This window comes from Sebastes fasciatus, chromosome 10, assembly GCF_043250625.1.
Source record: "Sebastes fasciatus isolate fSebFas1 chromosome 10, fSebFas1.pri, whole genome shotgun sequence".
NCBI classification, from domain to species: Eukaryota; Metazoa; Chordata; class Actinopteri; order Perciformes; family Sebastidae; genus Sebastes; species Sebastes fasciatus.
In genome coordinates, this window is record NC_133804.1 from 28,331,014 (window position 1) to 28,345,892 (window position 14,879).

At 38.3% G+C, this 14,879-nt stretch overlaps 3 protein-coding genes across 3 annotated transcripts; 2 read left to right on the forward strand and 1 right to left on the reverse strand.

Annotated features, from left to right (window-relative positions):
- Positions 1-211: 211 nt before the first annotated feature.
- On the forward strand, positions 212-2,612 carry LOC141775929 (uncharacterized). Its single transcript, XM_074649668.1, has 4 exons — positions 212-245; positions 1,493-1,822; positions 2,069-2,425; positions 2,608-2,612. Exons 1-4 carry the CDS (start codon positions 212-214, stop codon positions 2,610-2,612), a joined length of 726 nt encoding a protein of 241 aa, XP_074505769.1.
- A 3,555-nt stretch (positions 2,613-6,167) lies between these two features.
- On the reverse strand, positions 6,168-11,711 carry LOC141775930 (uncharacterized). The gene is made up of 3 exons (XM_074649669.1): positions 11,644-11,711; positions 6,798-7,171; positions 6,168-6,693 (listed from the first exon to the last, which is right to left on the reverse strand). Exons 1-3 carry the CDS (start codon positions 11,709-11,711, stop codon positions 6,311-6,313), a joined length of 825 nt encoding a protein of 274 aa, XP_074505770.1. The 3' UTR covers positions 6,168-6,310.
- A 1,307-nt stretch (positions 11,712-13,018) lies between these two features.
- On the forward strand, positions 13,019-14,785 carry LOC141775931 (signal-regulatory protein beta-2-like). The gene is made up of 5 exons (XM_074649670.1): positions 13,019-13,061; positions 13,188-13,517; positions 13,659-14,009; positions 14,489-14,523; positions 14,747-14,785. Exons 1-5 carry the CDS (start codon positions 13,019-13,021, stop codon positions 14,783-14,785), a joined length of 798 nt encoding a protein of 265 aa, XP_074505771.1.
- Positions 14,786-14,879: the final 94 nt, after the last annotated feature.

The window sequence follows — 14,879 nt, forward strand, 5'->3', positions numbered from 1 at the left end:
AGCCCATGCTGACCAATCATATTTCATGTGGTATATGTGGTATCTCTGTTGCCAGCGTAGCTCTGACGTGTAGATATATTTTTGAAGAGGTACACGTCAACTGCAGATTAGCTATAAAGCTATCATTACCCCATCTATCAGCTATCAGGACCATGGATCAAGCTTAAAGGTAGTGTTGGTAGTGTTCTTCAAAAACAGTGGCCGTTTCACCATGCTCCAAGTTCCTAGGCCACTTAGTCTGCAAGGTATCTCTTTGTGAAGACCCAATGTACTCACAGGAGGCAGGGAAAACTTGAACGAGGCTTTATTTCAGAAGCAATTACAACGTTACGGCACATCTCGCCCGGCCCACTACCGACTTAATGTTCCGTGCACTCATTTGCATCGCAACAGAGTCTTCCACAAGTGGCTAGCTTGACAGCGGTGAGTACTAACAGTAGCCATGTTTTTTGTTTACTGTATTATGATATGTTTCTATTCATTATGATAATTTTGGGGGAGTGGTTTTGGAGGGAGGCCTGAAGGGACCGACTGTCAGTGTTGCAAACTTTGCGTCTTTCTATCTAGATTTAGGGACATTTGTAGCTGCTAGCTACTTTCGTTGGAAAAGACAACACTGGGCTGGGTTTTTCGTTTGGATAACGTTTAAAATTTAGCTTACTCTTGCTAGTTTCTCAACATTACCAACCCTAGCTTTAAGACAGCTCTAGTTCATGTATAGGAGTCAATGATGTCATTTTTGATTATGAATATTATAACTCTTAACTAACTAACATACCTTAATTACCAAAAACAACAGTTGATGAAGCTTGCACCTCTTTTGCATTTTTTTAACCATAACCACAATATTCCCAAACATCAACCAAATGTTTTAGTTACTTCACCATACTGTAGTTGCCAAGCACATACAGTATATTGTATAAATACATAATTCTGTCTGGATATTTGTGGAAATCTGTAAACTACGTTGAACTGCGGTAATGTCGAGAGTGTGGAAAATGAGGTCACTTCAAGATGAAATGACATTAGGGCCATGAGAAATATGCCTTTGTTGTTGCTGATTTTTTTTTACTGTAAGTACCCACCCTGAAAACCAAACATGAGATGACAAACACATAAAACAACACCAGCAACACGCTTTAAAGTTGGAAAGTTTTGGTTGACATATTTCCACTGTGGTAGTACAGTGAAGCGCCAACATAACGAGAGGCCAATCAGATTGCTCTGAAATTGTTCCCTCCCATTTCATATGATTACATTAAGGTGAATCATCTTCTCATACGATCTAATTCAACTGCAGTCTCTCATGTGGAAAGAAAATGAAGATCATATTTTTTATTCTGCTCGTGCTCAAAATTGGACGTAAGTATTAGCCACATTTATTCCACATATATATTTAAAATACATTTGTCATCTTCATGCAGGAATATAGAGAAGGCATATGAATGTATCTCTGTTGTTAATAATTATTCTGTTTTAATTTTATTTTCAGGATGCACAGACGATCGCATCTCTGAGATGAAGACCATTGGTGTTGGACAAAATGTCACTCTAACATGTACCCGCCAGACATCATGGCGTACAATATACTTATTTTGGATCAGGGTCGTTTCTGGAACCTTTCCTGAAATATTAGGAAGCACAATAACCTATGATAACAAGGTTGTTGAGGAGACTCATCGCGTTACAGCAACACAAGAGCCTGGAGCATTTGTTCTGCATATTACCAAAACACAGTTCAGTGATACTGCGGTCTACTACTGTATAAAAGTGATACGAAGCCACATGACATTTTCGAAAGGAATATTTCTGAGAGTCAAAGGTAAAAACACTCCAGATGCCTTAAAATGATAGAATTATACATCATTTATAACAGCAATGTTACATATTTTAATGTTTTTAAATTGTCTTACTAACTTCTATTAAGTTGTTGTATGTTTGCATGATTCATATAGAAGTCACCAGACTCTTTTGTTTAAGAATAGATCATTGTAACCTCAACACCTATAATTTTTCATCATTGAATTGAGTAAAACAAGTTTTTTATCCCTTTATTATTATTTCCCAGGACCAGAACCTGATATCACTGCCATTACTCAAGACTTTCCATCTGATCCGGTCCGTCCAGGAGACTCAGTGACTCTGCAGTGTTCAGTCCTCTCTGACTCTGAGAAGAAAACATGTCCAGGAGAACACAGTGTGTTCTGGTTCAGAGCCAGATCCGATAAATCTCATCCCAGTTTAATTTATGCCCAAAGAAACAATAGAGATGGATGTGAGAAGAGCCTCGAGGCTCGCTCTCCACAGAAATGTGTCTACAGCTTCTCTAAGAACGTCAGCTCCTCTGATGCCGGGACTTATTACTGTGCTGTGGCCACGTGTGGGGAGATATTATTTGGAAATGGGACAAAACTGACAATTGAAGGTAACTGCATCATATTTCTATATAATGGTTAAATTATCATAATCTTATCAAATACCGTAAATAATTTATTACTATTTATTAACTTTAATTATTTGTTTCTTTAATGTTTCAGTTGGCAGCCCGTGTGATTCACAGAACGACAACACGATTGTCTTTCTGTTATGTGCTGCTTTGGCTATCAGTCTGATTGTTATAGCCTTCCTTGTTTATGCCATCAGGAAAAAATCCTGTAATTGTTGCAACGGTAAGAGACATTACTCTATCTATTAAAGCACTAGCACAGCCAGAAAAAAACTAGTGGATGTGCTACATGATCCAGGATTGGACTTGGTCTGAGATTCAGCCCGGGACGTTGAGATGTAGAGGCCTTTTCTTTTATGCAAGTTGCCAATTGGGCAGTTTTAACACTAATACACCCACCTCAGTTTATATTTATGAAAAGTTGGGGTTTGTGACCTGAACTCTGATGTCTGGGTGCAAGTGAATGCAGCAAAAGATGACACTGCCAGCTGCCACTCCGTTTTCTACCGGCCCGGCAGATTTCTATGCAGCCTCTCCAGGTCCAGACTGCTCATGACTTTTTTTCATTGCTGAACGTGTGTGTAGGGCTGCCAACTTCCACTAGTAGAAATATAAAACGGCTACTGATGGATAGTGGTGTTTTGTTTAGCAATAGTATATTGTTTTAGTAAGGCTATCACTAAATATTCAATCTGCATCTGATTTTTGTGTGTGCCAGCTGCGTCTTTGGGTGGCACAGGCACACCGTGGCTACGCCATATAATTAAAGATATATTATACAGAATAATTTGATTCATTTGTGCTCTGTATAAGTCAACCTATAGTATCATACATTTAAAATAAAGTGAAATCCGTCTTTTTTTTTTTATAATACAGTTGCTGCCACTCTGCAAACAAATGCTGCAACAGCCAGTGGTAATCAGCAAAGTCAACAGGTAAGGAATTAAAACTGAATAAAAGTTATCAGCAATTTAAATGTTTATATATACATGTTTTGCATTGGAATCCGCTCACTCATGTTCACTTTATTTCCTCAGAGAAATGAGGACACTGTGGTTTATTATATGCAGTCTTTACCAGGAGGAAAGCCGGCAACGCAGGGAGAAGGAATCAAAGAAAGGAAGAGACGATCTACACCGATATCAGGGCTTTTGTGAGGGATCAATAATCCAAATACTGATTTGCTAATTTGTGCAAAAATAACCATGTTTAATAGTTTTTCGTAATAGCCTGGAGCATTGTGTATTCCATGCTTGTAATATTTTGTGCATTTTATTAAAGTTTTCCATACAAAAAATTCTGCCCCTTTTTTGGAAGATTAATTTTGAAAGAGCGGTGAAAAGAGTTCAGTACAATTGTACTAAAAGGAATTTATATATGTGTGCACGTGTTGTTTCCTTTCTTAGTAAACAAACTTATATTATGACAAAAGATACCACATCTACAATTACATTTTAAATAGAAATGAACACCTGTTTTCTTACAGTACATACAGTGTGTGTTAACTTTGAAAAGACTTTCAGTTGCAATCACTGCAGGATGCATCTTACTGTACAAAACTGATCTGTTAACATATAAAATCCAAATTTCTTAATTCAGTACAAATTAACTTTCTTCATTGCCATCAGCACATCACATGCAAGCATTGTACTCACATTTGCGCCTGGAAAACAACAAAATGCAACTACACAAATAGATTTTGCATGAAAATAAATCAACTCAGGGCTCAAACAATATAATAATAGCAAGAAATCAATCTTATGATATATGCCCAAATCTATCAGACAAGACTTATAAACAGCTGGCAGAGTACTTAAAACCTTTTCATGATGACACACACAAACTGACAAGGTGAAAACAATACTAGCCACATGCTGCCGTGGCTGGTGATTAACAGAGCAAGCTTAGTTTACTTCAGGTAAAAGGAGATAGCTCATCATTGCATGTTGATTACCAGCAACGGCAGATTTCACCTTGTGAGTCTGTGTGTGTGAGTCACCAGGTGTTTATACTTCTGTCTGTGGACAGATTTTACTACCGAAATAGCATCACAACTGTGCAAGATGCAGTCAAGAAACTTTAAAGGTGTGTAGTTGAGATAAAAATGAAGGCTGAGTTTGAAGATGGGTGTGGTCCAAACAAAGGCGCTGTAAGTAGAGGGTAGGAAGTAGGGATGAAGCCCCTCCCCCCACTTTACACACCTGGCCCGATTTGGCATCTTGGCTGATGTGATCCCATCTCAAGATTGTCATTTCATCCGTCTTTTTTTCATACAAAGAAATGTTACCTCTTTAATCTGAGGGGGGCAGAGGTGGAACTAGACCTTTTTTTCTTGTAGTATTTGTGATGAGTGAAATTGCTGTTATTTCATATGAGAAGACAATATAGATATAAAGTATACTGTTTTAGCTCAACAAAACAACAAAAGCAAACACAGCTCCACAGACATGTTGACCTTTATGTCACCGTACAGAAGTACAGGCACAAAGCAACTGAACATCTGGTGCTCTCTCACAAAATCAGCCAGCAAAACTTTTCTTAGAAAATATACCCATTCTGATACACAACTGCTTCCCATCACTACTGGATGTCAGTTGGGAATAAAAAGCTATACGTGTGCACACACACCCAAGCTGAAGCTCTCTGTAGAGACTTGGGGATCTTTGCACAGGCTGTGCTCGGTCTATAGAGAGGTGTGTTGCTGGTTGTGGTTATCTGCTTTAACAGCAGAGTACAAACACTCTTGTGGCGACTCTCTCGTCTTCCTCTTCCCTCTTTTCACTTTCCTTGTGGAGAAATCCAGTGCTGCATAGTTCAGTCCTCCATCCTGCAAAAACATAATATTTGTGTGTTAATGACAAATATTTCAGAGATCAGGGCTGTAACATAAAGACCAAGTCTAGAGTATAGATTGCTTTACAGTGTCTTTGCAGTCATCTAAACATACTTTCTTTTACATAATTTCTCAGTCATCAGTATTATATTTATACCTCTTGACTTTATCCCCATTTATCATATAACAACAGGCATTATGTTGTAGCTACTCAACAGTTTATTAGATTTTTCTTGTATGAGTATAATATTGTGTGTTTTGTCCAGAGGATCAAGGCAGAATATCTAGATCGCTACACCAAGACAACACACTGCCACGTATTTACCAGATCATTTGACAGATCCGCAGTTGACCTGTCGTGTCCGAGATGATGGGAAGCACTCACTGGTGCTGTTAAAATAAAAACAAAGCCTTCACAATATGTGTACACACATCAGTTTGATTTAAAGGACATGGAAAAACAAAGAAAAGATTTTTATCACATTTTCAGTTAAACACTTTCACTCCTGTAATGAGCTCAATGCAACTTCAGTGTTATAATGATAAACAATATAAATCACCGACCCTCTAACCATCAGAAGCCCGCATATTCTCATTTTTAACAGAAAAAAGTAATTTCATACATTCATATCTTTATGGTACGGTCACAAAAAGTGTAACTTAAATGGAAGTAAAATTTGGTGAACCTACCTTTGCAATGTTCACAAACTTTCCTTCGATTTCCATAGAAAATAAGGACGACAATCACGATGGCACAGCAGGCCAACAGGACTCCAAGTACAAGGACAACTGGGTCCAGTTCACAATCATTTCCTTAAAGACATTAAACATTATTTAATTATGGACTCTTGGGTAACACAGTGGCATTTAGAAAACTAATAACGTTTATCAACAGGCACAAATGTTCAAATATAGCATTTAGTCAAAGATCCTTTTTTTACTTGAGTTCTGGGACAAAGACTTGATCGATAATGAACACAGTCTTATAACATTTTGCCAAAATCGAGTTAATATAAACCAGGCTAAATGAATTAATACAAGATGCATAAATGATTTAAATACAACTGTAAAAACTTACTTGTCTCCACTTTAGTTCCTTCACCAAACAGGATCTCTCCACATGTGACCACAGCACAGTAGTAAGTCCCAGTATCAGAGGAGCTCTGTATAGTTTTGGACAGACTGTAGTCACAACGTTTTTCCTCTTCTTCATCACTGTGAGCGTAAATGATGCCTGGATGATATTCTCTTGATCCAGATCTGAACCAGTGAACGCTGTGTTCATCTGGACACTGATCTGCGTTTTCTTTGTTCTTGGAGAGAAGTGAACACTGGAGAGTCACGGAGTCGCCCGGCTGGACCGACTCAGTCTCCGGACTTTGTTTTGCATAGAAAAACGTCTGCTTATTACGATCTGCATGATTCAGTTAAAAAAGACATCAAAAGGAATTAATGATCTTAATTATTTGTACGACATAAAAACTTGGCACAAACACTGAAAGTAAATATATATTTTACCGTTCACAGCCAAGAAGATGCCATTAGCAAAACTCTGTGAATACGTCCCTCCAATGAGACAGAAGTATGTTGCTTCATCCTCTTTGCTAACATTTCTGATGGTAAGAGAACACTGAGCATCCTCTTTTGTTGCTGTGAACCGTGGGTTGTTAAATTGTTCAGTAGGTGTTATTCTGCCAACAACTACAGCAAGGACTGTTTGGGCCAAATATCCAAGAGACTGCTTGTACAAGTAAAATGATTGTCCTTCCCCCTCAGAAAATGGACAGTACAAAGTAACATTTCCACCAACTTCAACCACCTTCGTAGAGATCTGATGAGGAAGCTCTGCAGTTTCAATCGGGTCTGAAGAAAAGAGACAAACAGTAACAGAGCTTCAACACAAAAGAAGTAAAAAGGTAAAGTACTAAGATTATTACATGGTCTAGTCTTTCTCATAGTAGTTAAGAATTGCACTTACACACAGTACAAAGTAGAATCAAAGCAGTCAGTCTTCCGATCATTGTGGCACATACAGCACTCTTGTCTTGCACTACTGATGTCTACCGCCCAAATGAAAGATGTAGTCGCATAGTGATCAAGGTTTACAGAGAGCAATGACCGTCCCCCTACTTATAGCAAACGTGTGATTCTTTTTCATTTCATAGGAAATCTATATGTTCTGAGTTGTTGTTGTATTTTCAAAACAGTGTCTTTATTCAGACTTCCTGACTGAATTTACTGTTTTTTGTGTTTTGTGCTGGAACAAGTACTGGAAGTATTTTAACAACAGCAAAATCGGTCTTAGTGTCACACTGTATGTGTGTATTTAAAGGTCACGATGCAGAGCAATGTTTGATCTTGATCACTTTGTTTGTATATTGAGTTCGCCAGCACACGCACAAGGACGCACATGTACATGCATATGCAGGTGACACAATTCACATTTTCTGCCAGTTTCACGCTATTCTACTGGCAGTAACATGGCGAGAAATGTAGCAATGTGGAAAGCAGTGTTGCCAACTTCACACACTTTTGTAACTGAACAAAACCTCAATGATTTTTTGGATGTATTGGTATCTAGCTTGTCAGTTAATGACATACAACATTTAAATGAGACATTATTGGAGTTTCTGAAGCAGTATTCTCCTTTTTCAGCTACAGTAGGCCAGCTGTTTTGCTTCCTGTGTTTGTACTAAGCTGGGCTAAACTCATGCTGGAGCTAGAGTGAAATGTTTGATATTTGTCATAATTTGGACGTCCAAATCAACAACAAGAGGAGGAAAGGAGGAGTTTTGAAATAACGTTAACGTAGGTGGTAGCCTGCGGGTTTGAGGGACAGTTGCAGGGGAGAGGTGAGAGGAAGTGTTGCCAAAACCACACAGGAAATCAAGAGGTGTGAAGGGCCCACAGGTAAACATATGTGTGAGAGAAAGATGATTCCTGGGAATGCACAATTTGTAGTTAGTAATGAACATTGCAATTTTATAAACGTAACAATATTGTAATGATGATTATTTTATTCAATTTTTACACAGAGTGCTCCAGGGATGATATGTTTTTGTAGGCCAACCAGGAAGTAAGCATCGCCCTGGGTTCATCAAAACTTAAAAGTTTTGTTCTGCAAGATAATCTCCACAAATGAATTGAAGTGTAAATGCAATCGGCTGAAGTAAAAAGCTTACGTAGGCTATAAACAAACTACACCACGGTGGCATGAGCATGAGTATATACAACAAGGATGTGAAGGCGGACGAGTCAACGTGATGACGTTTAGTAGTCTCATTTAGACGCTTGTTAGCACCCAACTTTTTTAAGACACATAAAGGCTTCAAAATTCACGAGTTGGATATTTACTGATGTATTTTATGCCTTAGAACAAAACATTAAAATCTCTAAAGCTTGTGTTAACCACAAACCTTATTTCAGGCATCTAACGAAAAACCCATTGACTTCCAGACGAGGGAACAGGAAGTGCTAAAATGCTAACTCATTTACGGGCTTTAGGACTCATTCCTGTAGCACTCTATTGGCAGTGAACCCAAGAGAACGATGGACTTCTTCATATTTTCAATTTTATTTCTTTAACCAGTTTACTTAATAGGGACCTCTTGATCTAAATAAGTATGGTCTTGCAAGCACTCTTAAGTATTTTGCTTGTTCATCGTCTCCATTTTCTTTTCACAACACATATTTTGATGTGTCATAGCAGGAAAAGCACTAGTGCAACCAATAACATTAAGGACAGGCCAATTCTAGTAATGTTACGTGTTTAACAAGTCTAAATGCCTGCTATGAAAAAGGTCCTATCATTATTGTTTCACTCCATATATTTGTCATGTGCACATAGAGACACAAAGTGAGAGAGAGAGAGAGACTAGCAGACAGACAGTCAGGGTTTTCACCAGTGAACTGCTGTGTATCTTTCCACCACAACCTCCCACAACTGTAGAGCAAAGCATGGCTCACAAAAACAAATACGCAGCATTTAGTGTTGTAGACACAATTAAGTCTTCTTTTGTTGAAAAATATACAGCGTAAATAAATGTAGGGGGACAACCACTCAAATGAATAAACCCCTCCATCTTTCTGGTTTCACAGCACCTCGTATAAAGGCCTTCTGCATGTCAGTCCTGTGAGAACAAGCAAAGCCATATGCAACAGCTACACTGAGACAGAAGCTGCGGTGGGCCAATTTTCCATCCTTTGACCAACCATCAAGGCTGTTTACTCAGAACAGACCTGACTATGGGCTTCAACAGGATGTTTGTAGTGAGGGTAGAGATACAAGAGTATTTAGCAGGTTAATTTACTGTTTTAGTTTTACTTGTTAGTGTGCTCATTTAAAGTATAAATAATGTCTTTCCTTCATGTTTTTTAAGATGCAACCAAAGGCATCTACAACCACATGCATCTACAATCTTAAAATATCATAGATGCATATTAGTTTGTTTTGTTTTAATCTATCACTGCACCAAGTGATGCATTTTGGAGCAGACTTAATGAAGGCTGTCATACCGATGTGCAGATAATCATGCAAATTTAACTTAAGATCACAGTTCAAACTTCTGCTCTTGACAAAAAGACCGGGGTGGGACCAGTGGATGATTAGCGCCTCCCCCCTCTGACAGCAACTACCAATGAAAAGCATCACACCGCAGAAGAGTGTGATGAAAAACGGTCATGACATAGAGTGACTGGGTAGCTGTGTGTGTCCAACCCTCCTGAGCCGTTTACATACTCCTGTAAGTTGTGATAATAAAGGTACTATTTATAACATTGATGACATTCAGCTACTAGATGTCTCATTCTCCCTCCCCTGTTCCATTGCATTTACTTCACACCAAATCCATCTATCCATTTACTGACAACCCGGAGATACCACGTGATACCAACGTTGTTTTACTGTTTGCTCTCAAGCCTTGTTAGAAGTGGGCACCAAATGTCATATACACACACCTTAAAGGGAGATTTGCCAAGTATTTAATACTCTTATCAACATTGGAGTGGGCAAATATTCTGCTTTATGCAAATGTATGTATATATTTATTATTGGAAATCAATTAACAACACAAAACAATGACAAATATTGTCCAGAAACCCTCACAGGTACTGCATTTAGCAGAAACAATATGCTCAAACCATAACATGGCAAACTGCAGCCCAACAGGCAACAACAGCTGTCAGTGTGTCAGTGTGCTGACTTGACGATGACTTGCTCCAAACTGCATGTGATTATCATAAAGCGGGCATGTCTGTAAAGGGGAGACTCGTGGGTACCCAGAGAACCCATTTTCATTCACATATCTTGAGGTCAGAGGTCAACGGACCCCTTTGAAAATGGCCATGACAGCTTTTCTTTGCCAAATTTTGGCTCAAGTTTGGAGCATTATTTAGCCTATTTTGCAAGAAGCTAGTATGACATGGTTGGTACCAATGCTCCTTAGGTTTTCTAGTTTCATATGATGTCAGTATCTTCACTATAGCTTTAAAACTGAACCAACTATAACATAAAATTTGCAATTTTCGTTAATGCGTTAAAGAAATGAATGGCCTTAAAACAAATTTGCGTTAACGCATTATTATCATGTTAACTTTGACAGCCCTTATTATTTAAAAAAAAATATTCGTCTACATAAAAATGTTATCAATAAGACAATTTAATAGCAATCGTATAAATAAGTGTGGTGTTCCTCTTGCCTTTTTATAAAAGGTAAAACAGCAGTGCAAGTCCAGCTTCCTGAGGCTAAAACAGAGACTGAGAAAGGTAGAAAAGCTCCCATGTACTGACACTTTAGTTTGAAGCGCAACTACACCAATGCTAAAGTTTCCATGCATCATTTGTTGGTCAGTGGTGACTGTGAATATGTGTCTATTTGTGTCTATTTGTGTGAAAGTACAAATGGTGTTATGGCTCGTTGTCAACAATATATTGATCCTAAACAAACGCGCTGGTCCCTATAAATAGATAGGTTGTTGGTCGTTCTATTTGCTTTCTCTTTACACCTTTCAAACAAACCCCCACTCTAACTCTTTGATAATTATTTTGATGCCAGAGTTTGTGGTGTTGCACTGGGCTGCATTATATTGTCAGGTGTTCCTGTCCATGTTATAGTGGGGGTGTCGACCACTGCACATACTGTATGGTGGCCTACAGTTGTTTTATATTAATCACCTTGTTAATCATTGCATTGTTTCATTTGTGGTTTTCTCCCTCAGATAAAGATATGCAGGTCAGAAACTGTAAATCGTCTCCAGGCGAATGTAATACTGTGAGAGCGTCGCTCTGCTGCTTCCTCTCACCAGCCCTCTGAAAAGAAGTGATGTGAGTATAGAGGATGGATGGTTTAACAGCCCTCCTCTGTACGCTGTGCTCTTCCTGTTCAAGTGATTGACAGGCAGAGTGGGCGGGTCATCATTGATGATGTGGAGCATCTGAATTGGCTCACACAACATTTAAAATAGCTTCTCTATCGTTGTGTATCACTCTTGCAAATGGCTGGATGCATCTTTTTTATATGCACACAAATCAATCTGATCTATAATCTGCTACAGACATTGTTGTAGACCTAAATACATAGGCCTGTATATTTACAGATAAATAACATGTCATGCATTTATATTCAAAGGTTAGCTATTGAAAGAATTCATTATAAATCTTTCCTTTCTTGAATCATTTGACTTTCTTTAAAATATGACAGTGATGTAAAGAGATATATTGTTATGTTATCAAATCCAATCTAATACAGAGGACACTCAATGGTGTGAAGAACACACAAACAAAGACTTAGATTGGCAAAGCATTTCAAGCTCGGCACTCTTCCTTAGAAAGCATCCCAATCACAAAATCCAGATAAACTGTTAATATTTTTAACTGCGTTGTTTTGCATGTGTCACACACTTGGTGTTGTGTAGGATTTGGCGGCATCTAGTGGCGTGGCTGCAGACTACAACCAACTGAGTACCCCTCCGCTCACTCCTAGCTTTCCAAGACTGCGGTAACGTGAGCCGCAGAGTGCAAAACCGTGGTAACGCCGTTCACTTCGCTCAGAGGCCATCCTCACCAAAACAACACTACTTTAGGCGCAACAGAAGTCAGACGGCAGTTCACGTTTCCGCAGTTTCACGTGTGTTAGAGAACTATGATGGCCTTCTGGTTTCAGGTGATTATACACTAATGAAAACACAGTTAGAAAACATAGTAAAAATAAAAAAATGCAACTGCTATCTAGTTTCTATCTAGGCTACAACCTTCATAAATATGGTAGTACAAGATAGATAGATAGATAGATATACCCGACTACTACGACAAACATAAAAAATATAAATATAAATAAGAATAACTACTATATACATTGTGCAAGTTATAATGTTTTGTTTTTAAATTAAAAATAATAATAATTGAAGTAGTACAACAGTGAATGAAAAGAAAATCTCGTGAACCAGATTATTTTTGGGTAACTGTAGTTCACATTAAAATCAAATCATCTGTTGAGGTTACTCTCTGTGTCAGTTGTAGAAAACCAACATGAAACAAATACGTGCTGTTGGTGTTTTGTCATGTGTTCAAGCTGGGCAATGGGTGGTATTATTTCCACTGGTGGTATAGTGAAACAAACATTACGAGAGGCCAATCAGATTGCTCTGAAATTGTTCCCTCCCACTTCATATGATTACATTAAGGCGATTTGTCTTCCAGTACGATCTAATTTAACTGCAGTCTCCAGTGGATAAACCAGAAAATGATGATCGTGTTTTATTTTCTGCTGATGCTCAGAGTCGGGCGTAAGTACATGTAGAAATATCAGATTTGCTCCAGATATATTTATAGTTTTGACAGTAATTTAGCAGCACATACATGATTCTTTCTCTGTCATTAATCACTGATCAATGCTTCTCTAATATTTTCAGGATGCACAGATGATCAGATCTTTGAGACAAAGACTGTTAATGTTGGAGATGATGTGACTTTGACGTGTCCTCGCCAGGGGGTTCAGTCCACAGAAACTTGGTTTTGGGTCAGACTTGTTTCTGGAAACTTTCCTGAAGTCTTGGGAGGAACATATATATTTGATTATGAGGCTGTTAATAAGACTCCTCGCTTTACAGCAGAACAAGGACCTGGAACATTTCTTCTGCATATTCATGAAACAAAGCCAAGCGATACTGGAGTTTACTACTGTATAAAAGTAAACCAACTCAAAATGACATTTTTGAAAGGAACATTTCTGAGAATTAAAGGTATATAAAATACAGCAAACAGACTCACATTCCTTAAAAAATGTAATCAGTATGCTTACATCAAACATTTATAACAGCAGATTACATAGTTTAATTTGTGAGTGAGTAAAGCATGTTTATTTTCATCTTTGTATTTCCCAGGACCAGAACCTGATATCTCTGCCGTCATTCAATACTTTCCATCTGATCCGGTCCGTCCAGGAGACTCAGTGACTCTGCAGTGTTCAGTCCTCTCTGACTCTGAGAGCAAATGTCCAGGAGAACACAGTGTGTTCTGGTTCAGAGCCGGATCAGATGAATCTCATCCCAGTTTAATTTACGCTCATGGAAACAGTGGTGAATGTGAGAATAGTACCGAGGCTCGCTCTCCACAGGAATGTGTCTACAGCTTCTCTAAGAACGTCAGCTCCTCTGATACCGGGACTTATTACTGTGCTGTGGCCACGTGTGGGGAGATATTTTTTGGAAGAGGAACAAAACTGGACGTGGAAGGTAAATGCAGATCATTTCCATATTAACCATTAATAATCATTACTTCTGAATCTGGTAGAAACAATTAAAACAACAACATCTGTCAGTGTGTCAGTGTGCTGACTTGACTATGACTTGCCCCAAACTGCATTTGGTTATCATAAAGTGGGCATGTCTGTAAAGGGGAGACTCGTGGGTACCGATAAAACCCATTTTCCTTCACATATCTTGAGGTCAGAGGTCAACGGGCCCCTTTGAAAATGGTCATGACAGCTTTTCCACGCCAAAATTTAGCGCAAGTTTGGCGCGTTTTTTAACCTAGATGCCAGTACCTTCACTCTAGCTTTAAAACTGAGCCCACGACAACCTCCAAAAGATCGGTTGCGCTAATGCATTAAAGAAATTATTGGCATTACAACAATTTTACGTTAACAGGTTATTATCGCCTTAACTTTGACAGCCCTAGTTATAACATCTTGCTCCTTTTCATATTGTTTCAGGACTCAACATCTGGGATCTGCAGAAGGCCAACGCAGTTCTGATTCTCTCATGTGCAGCTTTGGCTTTAAGTCTGATTGTTATTGCCTTCCTGATTTATACCATCAAGATGAAAACTTGTGATTGTTGCAACGGTAATAGAAGTTTCTCATACAATATTTTGCAAAAGCTAACTTTCCCAGGATTACTGATTATTGATTTGTGTAAATGAACCTACAGTGTCTTTCTTCTTATATCTGTGTTTTTATTTTATTATACAGCTGCAACAGCCAGTGGTCATCAACAAAGTCAGCAGGTAAGGAATTTAAAGAAATTTTCTCTCTATATATGTAAATATTAATGCATGCTGTCACATAACGTTTTTCCATATATTTTATTCATGTAGAGAAATGA